The 20230-nt window shown below is 36.6% G+C and overlaps 1 protein-coding gene across 5 annotated transcripts in view; it reads right to left on the bottom strand.

Moving 5' to 3' along the window:
* Positions 1 to 6123: 6123 nt before the first annotated feature.
* The window catches only part of TC2N (tandem C2 domains, nuclear), a 51978-nt gene continuing 37871 nt past the window's right edge, over positions 6124 to 20230 (bottom strand). For 2 of the 5 annotated variants that reach the window (XM_010836184.1, XM_010836183.1), the window contains exons 11-12: positions 18780 to 18979; positions 13750 to 16573 (exon numbers count right to left, since the gene is read on the bottom strand). In XM_010836184.1, the coding sequence (XP_010834486.1) occupies positions 16463 to 16573; positions 18780 to 18979 (311 nt within the window). In that variant the 3' untranslated portion in view covers positions 13750 to 16462. Of the gene's footprint in view, positions 6432 to 13398; positions 13715 to 13749; positions 16574 to 18779; positions 18980 to 20230 lie in introns of those variants that run through there. The other 3 variants (XR_824972.1, XM_010836186.1, XM_010836185.1) reach the window with 3 other exon arrangements.

Here is a 20230-nt window from a genome sequence, read left to right on the forward strand (position 1 = left end):
GGTCCTCCAAGTAATTTGGATCTCCCTTCTCAAACAGCCACGAAGTTTACCTACTATCTTATGGCAGGCAATAGCAATCACACCAGGTCCTGAATGGTTATTTCCACTTTTCAAAGAAATACTTTGAAACACTTAAATAAATGTTTTCCAAACGTGGCCCAAAGATCAAAAGATTAATATCTTCCAAGACTATGCTAAAGCCTTTGACTATGTAGATCACAACACACTGTGGAAAATTTTTAAAGAGATGGGAATAACCAGAATACTACCTGCCTCCTGAGAAACCTGTATGCATGCAGGTCACGAAGCAACAGTCAGACCCGGACACGGAACGGACTGGTTCCAAATTGGGAAAGGTTGTATGTCAAGGCTGTATATTGTCATCCTGTTTATTTAACTTATATGCAGAGTATATCACGTGAAATGCCAGGCTGCATGAAGCACAAGTTGGAATCAAGATTGCCAGGAGAAATATCAATAATCTCAGATATGCAGATGACATCATTCTTATGGCAGAAAGTGAAGAGGAATTAAAGATCCTCTTGATGAAAGTGAAAGAGGAGAGTGAAAATGCTGGCTTAAAACTCAAAATTCAAAAAATGAAGATCATGGCATCTAGTCCCATCACTTCATGGCAAATATATGGGGAAACAGTGGAAACAGTGATAGACTCTATTTTCTTGGGTTCCAAAATCATGCGGATGGTGACTGCAGCCATGAAATTTTTAAAAGACCCTTGCTTCTTGGAAGAAAATCTATGACAAACCTAGAAGCATATTAAAAAGCAGAGCCATTACTTTGCCTACAAAGGTGCATATTGTCAAACCTATGGTTTTCCCAGTAGTCATGTATGGATGTGAGAGCTGGACAATAAAAAAGGCTGAGTGCTGAAGAATTGATGTCTTTCAACTGTGGTGCTAGAGAAGACTCTGGAGAGTCCCTTGGACAGGAAGGAGATCAAACCAGTCAATCCTAAAGGGAATCAATCCTGAATATTCACTGGAAGGGCTCATACTGAAGCCCTCATGCTGGCCACCTGATGGAAAGAGCTAACTCATTAGAAAAGACCCCGATGCTGGGAAAGATTGAAGGCAGGAGGAGAAGGGATGACAGAGGATGAGATAGTTGGAGGGCATCACTGACTCAATGGACATGAGTTTGAGCAAACTCTGGGAGATAGTAAAGGACAGAGAATCCTGGCGTGCTGCAGTGCATGGGGTTGCAAAGAGTCGGACACATTGAACAACAAACATTTTTCTAAAAATATATTTTAAAACATATTTTAAAAACATTTTAAAATAAAATATGTGTACTTTATTTGCCTCATCCCTAGGCTATGAAAAATACTTACACAATAATTTAGGGTTGGCCAAAAAGTTCGGTTTTCCCATAAGATGGCTCGAGTAGCTCCTAGTTGTCTTTAACTTCATTCAAAACAATTTTGTTAGATTGTATTATGACAGCTGTTATATCAGTGTGCATTTTTTAAAAACTTATCAAAATTGTTGGGTTTTTGTGTAGCCATTTTAATATTGAAGATAGAAGGAAAAAAGCAACATTTTTAGCATATTATGCTTTATCATTTCAAGAAAGGCAAAAACACAACTGAAACGCAAAAAAAAGATTTGTGCAGTGTATGGAGAAGGTGCTGTGACTGATCAAAACACGTCAAAAGCAGAGTTTTATGCTGGAGATTTCTTGCTGAGATGTGCCACAGTCAGGTAGACCAGCTGAAGTTGATAGCAATCAAATCAAGACATGAACTGAGAACAATTAAATTATACCACATGTGAGACAGCCAACATACTCAAAATATCCAAATGAAAATCATTTGCACCAGCTTGGTTAGGTTCATTGCTTTGATATTTGGATTCCACATAAGTTAAGTGAAAAAAACCTTGTTGACTGTTTCCGCATGCAATTCTCTACTTAAATGTAAAGAAAATGTTCCATTAAAAAAAAAAATTGTGACAGGTGATGAAAAGTGGATACCATAAACTAATGTGGAATGGAAGAGACCGTGGGGGAAGCAAAATGAACCACCTCAGCCACATCAAAGGCTGGTCTTCATCCAATGAAGGTGATGTTGTGCATATGGTGAGACTGGAAGGGCGTACTCTATTATGAGCTCTTTCCTGAAAACCAAATGATTAATTCTAACAAGTACTGCTCCCAGTTAGACCAACTGAAATCAGCACTTGATGAAAAGCACCAGAATTGGTCAACAGAAAATGCATAATCTTCCATCAGGATGATGCATGACTACATGTTTCTTTGTGTGTGTATGTGGTCTGTCATGTCTGACTCTTTGCAACTCCATGGACTGTAGCCTGCCAGGCTCCTCTCTCCATGGAATTTTCAAGGCAAGAATACTGGAGTGGGTTGCCATTTCCTATTCCAGGGGATCTTCCCAGCCCAGCGATCGAACCCATGTCTATTACGTGTGTATCCTACATTGGCAGGTGGATTCTTTACCATTGCACCACCTGGGAAGCCCCACATATTGCTTTGATGACCAGGCAAAAGCTGTTACAGCTTAGCTGGGAAGTTCTGATTAATCTGCTGTATTCACCAGATAGTGCACCACTGGATTTCCATTTATTTCGGACTTTACAAAATTCTCTTAATGGAAAAAATTGCAGTTCCCTGGAAGAATATAAAAGGCACCTGGAACAGTTCTTTGCTCAAAAAGATAAAAAGTTTGGGGAAGCCAGAATTATGACATTGCCTGAAAATGGCAGAAGGTAGTGGAACAAAACAGTGACTATGTTGTTCAATAAAACTCTTGGTGAAAATGAAAAATGTCTTTTATTTTTACTTAAAATCAAAGGAACTTTCTGGTCAACCCAATGTTAGTGAGGAACAAACACTTGAGAAATTCGAAAGGATAAATTACATTTTAATGTGTGACTTGCTTTAAGATGAAACTACATAGCCTAGGATTTGGCTATGACAACAAAGGCACAGGCAACAAAAGTAAAAATAGGCAAAATGGACCTTGTACAAATTACTTAATTTTGTGCATCAAAAGACAATATCAACAGAGTGAAAAGACAGCCCACAGAGTGGAAGGATATATTTACAAATCATATATCCGATCCTGGTATTGATATCTGGAATATATGGAGAACTCCTAAAACTCAACAAAAACAAAAAAACCCAACTCAAACAAGGACAAACGATTTGAATACACACATCTCCAAAAGTATACAAATAGCCAATAAGGACATGAAAAGGTGCTCAACATTACTAATCATTACAAATCAAACCTGAGTTTCCTGCATTGTAGACAGACTCTCTACCATCTGAGCTACCAGGGAAGTTCTACTAATCATTAGGGAAATGCAAATCAACAATAGAATGAGAGACTATCTCACACTGATTAGGATGGCTATCATCAAAACAAACAAACAAAAAACAAACACACACACACGCAAAACAGAAAAAAAAACAATAAAACAGAAAATAACAAGTGAGGATGTGGAGAAATTGGAACACTTGCTGTTTCAGCCTGTAGATGGGATGTAAAGTGGTATAGCAACTACTGGAAAACAGTATGGTGGTTACTCAAAAAATTTAAAACAGAATTACCATATGATACAGTGATTCCAATTCTGAGTATATACAAAAAATAAAGCTGAGTTTTGAAGAGAATTTGCGCACTTATGCTTGCAGCAACATTATCCAAAATAGCTGAAATATAGCTATAGCTATGGACACCCAAGTGTCCATTTTTGGATGAAAAACAAAATATCACATATACATTCAATGAACTATTATTCAGCCTTAATAAAGAAAGAAATTCTGACATATTCTACCACATGGATGAACCCTGAGGGCTATAAGAAATGGTGTGTGAGTTCTCAGTCACGTCCAACTCCTTACGATCCCACAGACTATAGCCTGCCAGGCTCCTCTGTCCATGGGATTTTCCAGGCAAGAATACTGGAGTGGGTTGCCATTTCGTCCTCCATAAGTGAAATAATTCAGTCACAAAAAGACAAATGTTCTATGATTCTACTTACATGAGAGACCTGAAGCAGTCAAAAATCATAGGAACATAAAGTACAATGGTGGTTTCCAGAGGCTGGGGGAGGAAGGAATGGGGAGTTATGATTTTAATCCATCTTGGATTTTCCAAGATGGAGTTATGGAGATGGATGGTGGTGATGGCTGCAGAACATTATGAATATACTCCTGAAGTATACACTTAAAAATGGTTAAGATGGTAAGTTTTATATCTATTTTACCACAATTATAAAAAATGAAAAAAATCCACAAACTACATAGCTTAGGTATGTGTATGAATTTCACTATGATCCACCTACTTCAATAATTCTATAACAGGTATAACAAAATCATCTAGAGTTCCCCAAACACACCTCAAGATTCACAACCTGGATGCAAATTATTGCTGCTATGACTGTTAGTCATGAAGTGTGTCACACACCTCAGGTATTCCGGGGAAGAAAAAAAGTGAAAAACTATTATTTTGTTTCATATACCCAGGTAATACCATTAGGAAAAAAATTTTAACTCTCTCAGCATTCAGAAAGGAACCAGGAATACAAACCCCTAGAGCATTTATTATTTATCATCCACTGCAGAGATAGAATGCTAGACCCAGGGAACTGTATACTCTAAGCCAAAAAAACAATGACATTATTCCAAACATTTTCCTGTTTTGTTGTTTCTGCAACTTACTTTCTTCTGGACTAGGAAAGAGGAAGACTTTTCCCCTTTATTATTTCTTAAGCTTAGTGTTTTTCTGGATTGGGAAAAGAAATAAACTTGATTGTGATCAAATCTGTCATAATGTTTCCATCATTCTTCCATCTCCATTGGAATCATTTATTCCCCTTTCAAGAAAACAGATGTCATTTTTCTAATTCTGCAAGATAAAGGACATGTGTGTTGCATGCATGGACACATGCATACACACACACACACACACACACTTTAAAACAAATCCTACCACTTATTGTGACTTTCTTGACACCTGATACCACCATTTTCCTGAAAAACCCCACTAACTTAAGCCCACTCTTCCTTTTGCCTTGCCCATATGCTTCAAAAGAGTAAAAAGACATAAGGATAAAGAAAACATTTTTAGAAAAGACTCAACTACTTTTTCAATGTTCCAAAGAAACTGTGCTTAGTTAATAAATAATCTAGTTTTAACATTTTAAGAAAATATTTCTGATGCTTTTTTCCTTTCCTTTATCTTCCATTCTTAAAACACAAAAAATAATCAACCTATGTGACTACATCAGGGAGAGTGTAAGTACATTCACATACACACACAGAAAGAGAAAGGAAATGCAGAAAACTGAAATACTTTCTCTTTGGCCTTCCTAGACACTATAATTTCTTACAGTACAAAGATGTCCGTTGTACTTTTTGGCTAAAGTCAAAGTAGTTCAAGGAAAATAATACTTTCAAAATATACCTCTTTTGAGAAAAACTCTTAGAATATCAATATATTATGAACATGAGTATTTGAAGTAACCTACAACAGAAGGAAATTAAATAAGGACAATCAGTATTTGAAAGAGTCATAAGAAAGGAAGATCAGGAACAGATTTTCTGATCTTGTATTTGCTCATTCATTCATTGAAATTCATCAAATCTTACTCAGAAATAGTCTGTGTGTTCTGATATATTCACTATAAATTTTATGAGAGCAGTTTTTATTTATTAGGTATATTCCCAGCATATAAAAATGAATGGCACAAGGTAGTTACCCAACAGTGGGAATTTACTCTAGAGGACCCTTCAGGTCTTATCTAGACACAATAGTCAATGATTTTATTATCACTGACCAAACCAGTTTTCATATTTTCTATGAAGTAAGCAAAAACTGAGCATGAGTTTTGGTAAACAGTAAAGATGCAGAAGAGAAGGAAGGAAGAAGGAAAGAGGAAGGAAAGGAGAAGAGGGAAGGATAGTGTAAGAATTTTACACACATTTTTCTGAAGGAAGTCTAAATTACGACAAGATGTTTTATGTAAAAAGTGTATAGTATTAGGAAGAATACAGTATTAGGCATTTTGCTAAGAGATCACTGTGCAACTACATCATAGTAAGAAAATCTTATTCACCTTTCTTTTCCCCAGGATGAATATCTGTGAGGATGAGTCCTTTGTTTTGAGATGTATATAGGGTTAGGTTTACTTCTCTCACAGCCTCTTCTCTGAATTCCTTTCTTAAATTCTATCAGAAAAGGTCTCCAAACTTCTCGTTCTGTCCTTCCAGTATTAGAACTGTTACCCAAACAATCCTCTACTCATCTTCTTTTCTACTAAAGTTTTATGAATCCTGTTTAGGCTGGCAAATAAATAGGTTATTTACATCTAAAAGGAAAATTTCAAAGCTGGACACAATCTAAGTATCCTTCCTATTTTATTCAGGAACCAAACTTAACCACTTTCCTGCAAAAAAAAAAAAAAGGTTTTAAATAAACTAGTACAATATTTGTGCTTCATAATGACACACAGTAAGCTGTTAACATGCAACAATAAAGTAAAATCTGATGACTACTCAGCAACCCATGAAATTTAGCATCAATTATGGCATGCTGCAGTCCATGGGGTTGCAAAGAAACAGACATGACTTAGCAATGGAACAACGATGTTATAAATACTGCTCAGAATTTCAGAAAAAATTTTTCCAGACCTATTTTTCCTAAGCTGTAACTCAGTGTGAAGGTATGTTTCTTTTTTCTATAATTAAGAATACATCAACAAATTTTAAAAGTAAATGTACTAATAATGTATGATCCAACATTATTTCCTTCAGGGAGAAGATATTGGCCTTCAGCTATCATTTATGAGCAATATAATATGACTCAGTGTGTTCATTCATCTTTTTCTGTTTATTCACTGCTATATCCCTGGAACCCCAAATGCTGACTATCAGCTAAATGAATGAATAAACAATATTTACTATATATATCCATTATGTGCCAGGTACTGCACTAGCCTCAGGAAAGAAACAATAAACAGGACCCTGCTTTCATGGAAATTGCAATGTAGAAGAGATCTTAAACAAAAATTTCACAATTTTTAACCATAACTATGATAAAAGCTATAAAGGAAAATTATATAAGAAAATAGGATCTAACATTGCCTAAGATATAATAAAAGACTTTTCTGAGGAATAGACACTTAAGCTAGCACCTGAAAAACAATAGAATTTGGCAAAGGGAAGAGTAAAGAGTAAAACTATGCCACAGGGATGAGACAACATGTGCAAAGATACTGAGGAAGCTAGGCATGTACCGTCCTCCAGGAACAGAAACGGATCCACGCAAATAGTTTAAGATCAGGCTGGAATACAAAGCAGAGCTTGGATTATGCATGACCTTGTAGGATTTGGGGCTTCACATCAACAGCAATAGGAACTAAGGAGTGACAACCATATTTACATGTTAAAAAATAACACTCTGCCTTCTTAGGGCTTCCTGGTGGCTTAGTGGTAAAGAATCTGCCTGCCAGTGCAAGAGACAAGGGTTCCATCCCTGGTCCGGGAGGAGTCCATATGCCCCAGAGCAACTACGCCCATGTGACACAAATATTGAACATGTGCTCTAGAGCCCAGGAGCCGCAACTACTGAGCCCACGTGCCACAACTACTGAAGCCCGCATGCCCTAGAGCCTGTGCTCCGCAACAATGGAAGCCACCACAATGAGAAGCACGCTCACGGCAACTAGAGAGTAGTTCCTGCTCACCGCAGCTAGAAAAAGCCCAAGCAGCAGTGAAGACCCAGCACAGCCAAAAACAAATAAATAAAATTATATATATAATATTAACTGTATAATATATAAATAATTTCTTAAAGGAAGGAAATAGGCCACTTTAGAGAGGCCTGAAGTGTAGGTGGTCTAACATACTATGTTGAGAAACGAATGCTTGTACTCACTAACTACACTTAAGTTCTTAACAATTGCTTGGGAATTTGTTGGGATTGTTTTCCACCAGAAACAACACTTGTTAAGCAAGCAGAAATGAAGGTTATGGTTGGAAATGAATAACCAAGTGAGAGAAGGAAAGTGAAGAAAAATAAAAATTCCTGTGGTTATGAAAACTGAGCTTCTGGGAATCGTTATGGGCCCCAAGTAGATTCATTCACAGTAGTATGCCCTGAGGCAAACAAAGGGACCTGGAGAGACAGATCTACACCAGGAGTATGCACTGTTCTTGCTTTATATAATGTCTCCATAGGCTCCTTCATCAGAACAGAAACTTGACTTCCATTGTCAAGCATGCACCAAGGAGCCTGAATGATGATAGGAGTTATCCACTAGAGAGGCTCAAGGAATAGAAGAGAATAGGCATAGTAAAAGAAATGAGATCCCTGAAAAGCAGAGGGTTGGATTCAGAATTCATAAGAAAGAATTGACTTCCTAATACAATGGAGAATAGATATGACTAAAAATAAGTTTGTGGATGTGACAATGGGATAGTGAAGGAATGCCTGACACTTTTGTGAAGTATGAAACAAGATCTTCTACTACTAAGAGTAAAGAAAGGAGTAGGTGAGTTGAAGATTAGAAGAGGGTGGAAGCAAGTATAAACTGTTTTTCAAAGTGAGTCAGCTGATCAAAAAAATGAACTAAGATTGCTAGTTTGGCAGAGTCAGTGATCATGAATTCACATTGCTGCCAATCTGCCTGGTTTTGTGTGTTTCAGATAAAAGATTTACCAAGCCTTTCCTAATTTCTTCAGCTGTATTTAATTAATTCTTTTTTTAAACTTTAAATATTTTTCTTTTTTTAGGAAAATTGCTTTACAATGTTGTGTTGTTCTGCTGTACAACACTACCAATCAGTCATAACTACATATATATCCCCTCCCTGTTGAGCCTCCCTCCCACCCCCACTCCATCCCAGTCATTACAGAGTGCCAGGCGGGGCTCCCTGTGTTATATAGCAGCTTCCCACTAGGTATCTATTTTACACATGGTATTGTATATATGTCAATGCTACTTTCTCAATTCTTTATTTAAGCCTCTAAACATTTTGTCCATATTTAAATCCTGCTTCTTATTACAATTCTGCATTATACTGTTTTATTTCCCTAATTAAATATTAAACCCCAGAGTAAAGAGTGATGGACTATTCATTTTTTTATCCCTGAAAGGACTTAGAACAGTTCTTTGCATGAAATGCCATATAGACATTTTTTGTACTGAATTATGAAATATATAAAATGGCTCATTTTAAAATTTAGTTTTTAATTTTAGTCCATGCATTGTATAATCAAGAAAGATTGACAATCTAGAAATTAAACTAAAAGACAACTTAAAACCACAGTCAACCAAATTTATCTGTTAAAATCAATCTAGTTCTTTGATTAAGGACTGCTGCTGCTAAGTCGCTTCAGTCGTGTCCGACCCTGTGTGACCCCATAGACGGCAGCCCACCAGGCTCCCCCGTCCCTGGGATTCTCCAGGCAAGAACACTGGAGTGGGTTGCCATTTCCCTCTCCAATGCATGAAAGTGAAAAAACAAAGTGAAGTCGCTCAGTCGTGTCCGACTCCCAGCCACCCCATGGACTGCAGCCCACCGGGCCCCTCCGTCCATGGGATTTTCTAGGCATGAGTACTGGAGTGGGGTGCCATTGCCAAGTTTATTTTATCCTCCTACCTCAGAAACTAAAGAATGGTGACCCAGAAAAAAAATTCCACAGCATGAGAAAATGAAAATCATCATATTCTAAAAGACATATCTCAGTCATAGATTTATCCCAGCATGGAATCAGATATCTTTTTTAACTGTTTGAGAGGACATACAGACCTTTCTTTCTAGACATCTACTGTTATTACCGCTTCCCTGATGGCTCAGATGGTAAAGTGTCTGCCTGCAATGTGGGAGACCTGGGTTCAATCCCTGGGTTGGGAAGATCCCCTGGAGAAGGAAATGGAAACCCACTAAAGTACTCTTGCCTGGAAAATTCATGGACAGAGGAGCCTGGTAGGCTACAGTCCATGGGGTTGCAGAGAGTTGGACACGACTGAGCGACTTCACTTTTACTTTCTTTTACTGCTATTATCAGAGTCCTATGTTTTAATATAGTTATATAATTGAAGTTAGTTACCAGTTTTAATAAAATGTCATTATTTTAGATATCAGACTTTTATACATGAAAGTTAAGAAATCTGTAAATCCTAAATTAAAATTTTTTCCACTAGAAAATCACTGATAATGTAGGCAGCATTCATCTTCAGACAATCTATCACCCATAAAATATAATCTAATTTTATACAGGGCTTAGCAGCTAAAGCTGAAACTCCAGTACTTTGGCCACCTCACGCAAAGAGTTGACTCATTGGAAAAGACTCTGATGCTGGGAGGGATTGGGGGCAGGAGGAGAAGGGGACGACAGAGGATGAGATGGCTGGATGGCATCACTGACTTGATGGACGTGAGTCTGAGTGAACTCTGGGAGTTGGTGATGGACAGGGAGGCCTGGCGTGCTGCGATTCATGGGGTTGCAAAGAGTCGGACACGACTGAGCAACTGATCTGATCTGATCTAGCAGCTAAACAATAACAAAATTTCACAGGGCTACATTTTGTGTGTGTGTATATGTGTGTGCTCAGTTGTGTCTGACTCTGTGATCCCCTGGACTGTAGCCTACCAGGCTGCTCTGTCCATGGGATTTCCCAGGCAAGAATACTGGAGTGGGTTGCTATTTCCTTCTTCAAGGGATCTTCCCAACTCAGGGATCAAACCCATGTCTCTTGCATGTATCTCCTGCATTGCCAGGCAGATTCTTTACCACTGCATCACCTGGAAAGCCCAAGGCTACGTTCAGTTCAGTTCAGTTGCCCAGTTGTGTCTGACTCTGCAACCCCATAAATGTAGCATGCCAGGCCTCCCTGTCTATCACCAACTCCTGGAGTTTACTCAAACTCATGTCCATCGAGTCGGTGATGCCATCGAGCCATCTCATCCTCTGACGTCCCCTTCTCCTCCTGCCCCCAATCCCTCCCAGCATCAGGGTCTTTCCCAATGAGTCAACTCTTTGCATGAGGTGGCCAAAGTATTGGATTAACTACTACAGGCTATATTAACTCTTGTAAATAAACAAACAGAAACCTCAGTAAGATTGAATTGGGAGACCAGAAGGGGGAGCTCCCATGCCCTGCAATGTGACCAAAGCCCAACAGTAAGCAGAGACTCCTCTTCTTTCCTGGCAAGAACTCAACCAATGAAAAGCCATGGACTCTGTTTACAGCAGCCCTCTCAACTTCCTTTTCCTCTCTATAACATAAAATGTTTTCCTTCACTGGCAGGTGGGACTTAGACTTGAGTTTCCATGGTAGCTGGCCACAAATTGCAATCTTCTGCTGTTCCCAAATAAATTCATCTTTTCTAGAGAAATATCTGACAGTTTTGAATAAAAAATGCTTCCTGTCATATGGGTAAACAAAGGATGTTGCCATCAAGCTGCTCCTGACAGTGAACCCTGAGGAAACTCAGGATGGAGACAAATGGGGCTGCCCCTGCTGGCAAGCCCTCAGTGGCTGCAACCACCCACAACGGTGCACCCTGAGGGAACTCAGGATGGGAAACCAAGGACACTGGCTCTTGATAGCTAAGGTGCACATCAAAGAAATGATTTTCAATGAGCCCTGGTTCTTGCATCTTCCCATATATAGAAAAGTGCTAAATTCCTTAAGATATCCAGTTTTCTTTAATTCATCTTTTGATGTTCCCACTACCTTGTTGTAAGAACCCCTATATATCCTGGCTCCTCCCTTACATTTTCAGGGCAGAGTGATCTGAGAGGCTATCTTCTAGGCTTGAAGTCCTTGGAAAACAGCTGAATAAAACAGAATTCTCAACTTTCAGGCTGTGTGGTTTTTTTTGTTTGTTTGTTTTCTTTTCAGTCAGCACAGTGTATTTATTTCAGGTCAACACTCTAACACCTTTTTAAATCTTAAATCTGTATTTCAAAATGGACAGGTACTTCATATATATCCTTTTCATAATTATTTTCTTGATATTTCAGACAAAATGTCAAGCATTTGATATTTATTTTTGAACAAGAATTACAACTAATGCACTAAAAGAACACTAGTAGGTACCTGCCATAGTTAATTTTATGTGTCAGCTTGACTGGCCAGGGTGCCCAGATTAAATATCATTTCTGGGTGTGTCTGTGAGGGTATTTCTGGATGAGATTAGTACTTGTATCAGTGTGGGTGGGCATCTTTTAATCTGTTGAGCGCCAGAAAAGAACAAAAGGCAGAGGAAAGATGAATTTGCCTTTTTTTTTTTTTCGCTTCACTGAGCTGTTCTTATCTCATCTTCTCTTGACTTCAGACTGGGATTTATACTATTGGTGCCTCTGGTTCTCAAGCTTTTGGACTCAGACTGAATTAGACCATTGGTTTTCCTGGGTCTCCAGCTTGGGGCAGATTGTGGGATTTCTCAGTTTCCATAAACATACGTGAATTCCTCATAATTAAAAGAAAATTTGTATCTCCCTCCTTTCTTATCTATCTCCTACTGATTCCATTTCTCTGGAACCCTAATACAGCTGACTCTTGAACAACACAGGTTTGAACTGTACAAGTCCACTTATATGCAGATTTTTTTCAGTAAGTACATGAGGCAGACAAGCTCTGCCCCAGGCTAGTGGGTGGGCTCAGAGCTAACCAGGTCCACTGAGGCTGGGCTTGAGTAATCCGAGCATGGACCTTGCTGAGATGCACAACCTCTCATCAGAGTATTTTGTACCTTTCCTAGACACAGTGCCAAGGCAGGCAGAGATGTGGCCAGGTTCTAAATGAAGACAGCCTCTCTTAACTCCCTGTATCCACTGTCCATATCCAAAATGTTACTCCACCAAATTTTTAAAAAGATAAACATTGTTCAGTTTATTTAGACTAAATCTGAAATGAAGAATTCTCTCCCCCTGGACTTGACACTGCTGGGGTTTTCCTGAACCTAAGTCCCAGTTTTGATATTTACTAACCAGATAACTGGGCTTCCCAGGTGGTGCTAGTGGTAAAGATCTACCTGCTAATGCAGGAGATAAAAGAGACCAGGTTCGATCCCTGGGTCAGGAAGATCCCCTGGAGGAGGGCATGGCAACCCACTTCAGTATTCTTGCCTGGAGAATCCCAAGGACACAGAAGTCTGGCAGACTACAGTCCTTAGGGTCACAAAGAGTCGGACACAACTGAAACGACTCGACACACATGCACAGTATAACATAATGCAAGGTTAGTTGAACCTATGAATTCAGAACCACAGAGGGACAAATGTAAAGTTATACTCAGATTTTCAACTGCATTGGGATACCCTTAATCCCTGTGTTGTTCAAGGGTCAACTGTAAACATTCTCACAACTAATGTAAATACAGACTTTTATCTGGAACTTCCCTCAATGTAACCTACCAAATACCAAAAGTAAATATATATTTTTGAAATATCCATTACTGCCATAATATAAAAAGTTGATATTTATTGTAAATTTCTGAAATCCTTCATAAACCAACCATTATTTGATTAAACAAACAGTGGAAATTTTTGTTGGGAAATATAGTTTTTGTACATTAGTATCAGAGAAATTCACATAACTGTATTCAAACAAAAGACCAGTTTAGGTTATTTTCAGACCATGACTACATAACTTACGTTTAAAATCCCACTGGTTCCCTCTGAACTGATATACTTCAGCGGTAAGTTCTCTAGTTCTGCTAAAAAATAATCATAGAAAACCAAACAAAAGCCAAAAAATGAAGTTATATTTCAATACGGACTGCAGCTATTTAATTGTATTAACCTGAAAACTTATAAATACACTGTTAGAGATTAGCACTGTGCAAGCTGTTAGCTATCAATGTGAACTCTCCCTGCTTTTCTCGGTTGCCCAGCATCATTTTAGTTCCCTCTCATTTATAAGTGGGTAAAGGTAAAAAATGCCAAGTAAGTACAAAGAGAAGTGATTTTTTGCATAGTATTTAAATTTTTATTACAAGTTTCTAATGTTTTTTCTCATGAGTAGCTATTAATACAACAGTGTATTTCTTTTTCTATTTCTAGGTAAAGCTTCAAGGAAACAGTAAGAACATCTCCTAGTCAGTACTACTTTATTTGAAAAAGGCTTAAGTAAACACTAATTAAAATATTTGGGATCTTAGTTGGGTCAAACACTTCTCTAACTGAAGTCCTTAAAATACAAAGATTTTCTTTTAATTTTTTTATTTACCTAGGATTCTAAGACACACAAGAAACCAAGACGTTGTATCTTTCCTTCAAATTACACACTACACACATATTCAAAATATTGATAATTAAAATAATTAGAAGTTTCATTAAATACATGACTACTTGTAATAAATTTAGGAATTGAAAGCATTACTAGTACACAAAAAAATTGCTAAAATAAAATTCTAGATTTTTTAAAAACAATACAGTCTGTTACTTATCTAAAAGACAATGATACATTTACTTCTTTCTTAACTATTCAAATGGTTGTATTTGCAGAGAATTTTTAGGGCAGTGACACTACTCTGCGTGAAATTAGAGTGGTGGATACATGTCATTTGTGTATTTGTCAAACTCATAGAATGTACAACATAAAGAGTGAACCCTAATATAAACTATGGACTTTGGGTGATGATATGTCAATGAAGGTTCAGTGATTTTAAGAAATATACCACTATAGTGCAAGGTGTTGATAGCAAGGAAAGCTGTGTAAATGTGGGGGTAGAGGGTATATGAGAACTCTCTGTACCTTCCTCTCAATTTTGCTGTGAATCTAAAACTGCTCTAAAAAAATAAAGTCTATTTTTTTTAATTGTTTTAAATGACTGCCATGTGTCTTAAAGACTCAAAACACCTCCTCTCAAGGTGATTTCTCTTGAAAGTCCATGAGTACTCACCAATATGCCATCTTTCACAAATCTAAAAAAAAATTATTTCAAAAAGCAGAGTGTCAGAGAGTACCTGTCAACACCTCCAGTAAACCGTAACTCTAGAAGCAGAAGCAAAGGGCATGTCAACTATGCATGTTTTGTAGCTTGAGGAGGTGGTACTCAGGAAAAGGGGAATTAGTGTTTATTTGGGAAATCTTAACTGATGCTGGGAAAGATTGAAGGTGGAAGGAGAAGGGGACGACAGAGGATGAGATGGTTGGATGGCATCACCTACTCAATGGACATGAGTTTGGGAGTTGGTGATGGACAGGGAGGCCTGGCGTGCTGCAGTCCAGGGGGTTGCAAAGAGTCGAACACAACTGAGCGACTGAACTGAACTGAACTGAATGAGATATACAGAACAAGAATTAGAAAAAAAAAAAAAGAAAGGGCATGCTTAAATTACAGCAAAGTATACTTCTGACCTAAAATATCACTATTTATCTGTTGGCATGTGTGGGACAAGGTAAGAGGGAAAAAAATAGAAGATGAATCACTTAGACTACCCATTAGCAAAAATAAAGTCATATTTTCCAAGATCAGGAATGGTATCACTGATTTCTCCAAATGTGTTTTTTTGATCACAGCTTGTCTGACCAACTAAATTGAAATTATCCCTACATATTGAGTTGTAGTGAGTACCGGAGAAAAACTGTAACAGAAAATATGTATTTGCTACATAATGTTATCATGTATGGTCAGTTTTAAAACATAGGAAAATATTCTAATGTTGTGGATTATAGAACAAGTAATTTATATTTAAAAAACTAAAAACAAATAAGTGATTATCATAAAATATTGAATTTGTTATTTAAGTTCAATTAATTCTGCTAATTAGGATGGGCTATATGGATGATAACCTTACAGAAAAATGTGTGTACACTGAATTTCCAATTAAACTTCAACCTTATGGTGTTTTCATTTATTCTATTCTTGCCAAAATGTAGTTTTCTATGTCTGAGATTTCTTAGAGATAAATAGCTTATAAAGCGGCAATGTGACAACTTATGGGTAAATAATGATAAACATAGGCCACAAAGTTTCCCCAAATAAGAAGAGTTGAAGTGGTTCAATTTATTTTTGCTTTCTGAGGGAAAATATGTAGCAAGGAGTTAAAACAGTAGAGTTAAGCTATAATCAATAATGACTAGCACTGAAACAGTGGCAGTCTTCTATATGTCCACTTGTACTAACAGAGACTTGATATATTGGATTTTTAATATCTATGTAAAGCTTTAAAATACTCATAACCATTATACAGCAGTAACTATCTATGACTGATATTCCTACTGACTTTATAATTTATTTAGTTGCCCTACTGTCTAAAACATTTCCTTTACTTTGGGTATCTGATATAATTCATCCCATTTTTTACCAAGTTTAATTTTCTATTAGATCCATTATATTACTGTAATATGGCCTCCATAAATAAATGTACTGATTTGTTTCTTTAAATTGGTAGCAAATTAAAATCATAAGTCCTCGAAAAGAATGCCAAGTTCGTCACCAAATTAATGTGCGGCGTCTTCAAGATGGATTTAATTTGTGCCACTTAACAACAACCTTTTCTGGATGTGTGACTGTCTCTTTCCACTGGCTCACTGCTTCAGTGTTATTACTGTCTTCACTTATCCAAATCTGTAAAGGAATAGTATAGTCATTTAACTTAACACAATAATGGTAACTGAGTTCATACAACTGATTACTCTCACTAACGAAAGACAATTGGAAGTTTGGGTTACCTATTTTCAACTAAACATATTTCCATTTTTCCAAAAGTTTGTCTCTTTGAAACTTAAATTTTAAAACACTTAATCTAGTCACTGAAGACTATTTTATATCACTCAATTCAATTTAAAAATTCAATGTGAGATATTACAGAATCACTTCCTCCAAAACAGTTTTTAGTATCCTTTCTTAGGCAATTAACCTAGAAGCTCAACTTAAGACTGATCCCAACCACTTAAAAACATTTTTGTAAATACTAATTGAGACTAATTATAATTTAAATTGATTGGTGTGTGCTAAGTTGCTTCAGTTGTATCCAACTCTTTGCGACCCTATGGATTGTAGCCCACCAGGCTCTTCTGTCCATGGGATTCTCCAGGCAAGAACGCTGGAGTGGGTTGCCAGGCCCTTCTCCAGGGGATCTTCCTGACCCAGAGACTGAACCTGCATCTCTGACATCTCCTGCACTGGCAGGCAGTTTTTTCACCACTAGCGCCACCTGGGAAGCTGCAAATTGATTGGTAAGGAATGTGTATTTTAAGTACCTTTATATTAAATACAACTGTAATTTTAATTGAAATCTAATAAATCTAATCTAAATGAAATCATTCTTGATCCATAACTTTCAATAAACCTATCACTTATGTAACTTTAGATAGCATATGTGAGTGAACTTGGAAAAACTGTAAAGCATTATGCAAATATAAGTTATCACATTATATGTTATGTATCATGGAGGCAAGGTGAACAAGGAAACAAACGTGAATTCTCAACTCAGCCATAGCACTAACAAATGATGTTACTTTGGAGTTAACTTCTTTGAAACTCGGTTTCTAATTCTTCTAAATAAATAAATTGGAGCAGGTCACTTCAAAAGGTTTGTTTTTCAAACTTTTCTCTTTTAATTTCTTGGTCTGAAGAACTTTCCTTCAAATAAAATCATATAAAGAATCCCAATATATAAAACATAACAGGAAAGTGCTTTGGCTAATAGACGAGTGGGAGATCTTGTTTCCACATGTGGCTACCAGACCAGGGTGGCTCCCTGAGGCTCCCAGAGGAGCCAGAGGGAACAGATAACCAACAGGAACCTTTCCAGAGTTATTCTTAACTACAATCTCAACTGAGAAAGCGGCATCACCAAAAAACATTATTCTGAAAATTGTCAGGTAAATCTCCTATTCCTTTCATACATGGTAGTTGAGACTTAATGATACAGGAAAACTTTACAGGCCCCATGACTTTGAAAAGTATGCTAGTTATACTAATTCTTGAGTTCAAACTCTTTTCCAAATAAGAATAAATGCAGAACAACAAAAATGTAATATTTTTCACAAACATTTTAGGTAGAATATATGAAGTCAGTTAATATCAATCTTTGAAAATTCACATATAATTTGAAGATTCATGTAAAGCACTAATAACATCTTGCTGTCAAACAGAAGCTTTTAAAACTAATAATACAGATTTTGGAATTTAAATGTGAGTCAAACAATTGTAATTAGGATAAAAAATAATATACACCTAATACAATGTACCCAATAAGAGAAAAAAAGAACTACAAAAGGAAACAAGTTCCATAGGATTGGCAAGTAAGTAAGTGTTATGCAGTCTTATAAAAATTGCCAAGAATTTTAAAATAGGTTAATCCAGATAACAATATTGACTAAATAATATCACAACCACTGTTAAGATCAATGTTTTCTAGGAATTCAGCTTTACCACAATGGAGCTAATAGCATACAACCATTAAAATGAACATGACACAATAAAGCAAGCGTTAAGAAATCTGATTCAAATACTTAAGAGTTTCCTCTTTCACAAGGAGAGTATTGAAAAACTCAGGGAAAAAAACTCATTTTAAAAATCCTGGTTGCTCAGAAATTAAAACTATTTTTGTATTAAAGCCAAAAGTCTGACAATATTTGATTTTTGCAGTAAATTTTCTTCCTGCAAACTTTTTTTACAGTAAATGTTTTTTTGAGTTTTGCATTGAATTTAACTTTTGATTTCACTCTATTCAGCCTCAGTTTTAACCTATTTTTTTGTTAACCAACTGTTTAAATGCTACTGTTTAAGTGCAAGGAAAGAATATGAGATAAAACTGCCTACTAACCTGTCCCACAAAGTGTCTTCTTCCTACAGAGCTTCGACTATAAAGCTTAATGAGAAAAATAATTTCTTTTTCACTCTGTATAAGTGGAAAAATCATAGTCTCTCCCCACTTTACTCTTCCATTGGAGGCCTTCAGTAAGCGTGTCTTCTTCTTATAAATCAACTCTCCTGAGCTAAACATTGCCACTTTCACAAAAAAACCTAAAGAATAAGAAATTTTGATAAATAAAATTTTAAATGTCATATAGAGATATAATCCATATATTTGTCATAAAATAACAAAATAAGTACTTTTAAAGATCTGATGAGTTACTACCATTAAGAGAAAACTTCTCTAGTAAACTACAATTACTATTGTAATTTACAAATAACTACTGTCACCTAAATGAATCTAATCTTCCTCTACTGCCATTAAAGACTGGAATTGTAGGCATAAATAACAATCAGCAGTAAAGGAGTACACACTGAAAAGGATTATACAAAAGAGAAGTGCCAACTCCTTGGAGAGCTAAAGGAATTATTTCACAATTTATATAAGTAAAATTATTTGCTGAGACTCCAGAAATTAAACACCTGCCCACTAGAGAAAATCTATTCTTTAAGTAAATTTGAGATGTAGAGCTTCCAGTAATGGTAAAATAGCTTATACAAACCCACTTCTCATAGATTATGATTATAAACTGGGGAAAATATTAAAAACAATTGTTCAAGACACTAAACACAGACCAGAAACAGAAAGAAACTATAGGGGTGTCACCTCTTAAAAGATGGGAAGCACACTAAGTAAAATTCGGGTTTATACAGCATTCATCTAAGGCTGCCCCCCAATCTGACATACAGTGCTTACAGCTCAAGCAGAAAGTGCAGTCTGACTAATTCGAGAAGTGATGGTATAGAGATGGGGCTGCCAGACAACAAGAAAGTGAAGAGTTTAGGAGGCAGCCACAAAGTGAGAATTGAGGCTGACCAATATTTATAAAATGGAGATCACTGATAATCCTGATTACCATTAGCCGTTTTGATTAAAGGAAGACACATGTTAATGTATTAAACTGCACTGTTTTTTCCTTGTTTCCTAGACTTAACCTTTTACGGTCCTGGTAATTTAACTTACTCTTTTAATGCCAAGTTGGACTTTACTTATTTTTTATTTTATGATTTTTCCATTTACCTACATAAATAATGGTAGTCTATAGCTATTTTTTGTGTATGCTATCCTTTCCGTTTTGATGTCAAGAATATGCTAACCTCATAAACCATCTTTTTTTCGTTCTGTGGAACAGCTCATATAGAAAAGGAATTACACGTTCCTTGAAAGTTTAGTAGAATCTGCCAGTAAAATCATCTTGGCCCCTGTTTCTGTTAGAGGCAGTTCTTAAAGTGCTTTTACATAGTTACAGTATTGTTCTATTCAGACTCTTCCCTCTTCTGGAGTGAATTCCAACATTTTTT

This window comes from Bison bison, unplaced genomic scaffold, assembly GCF_000754665.1.
Source record: "Bison bison bison isolate TAMUID 2011002044 unplaced genomic scaffold, Bison_UMD1.0 scf7180017864061, whole genome shotgun sequence".
Taxonomy (NCBI): domain Eukaryota; kingdom Metazoa; phylum Chordata; class Mammalia; order Artiodactyla; family Bovidae; genus Bison; species Bison bison.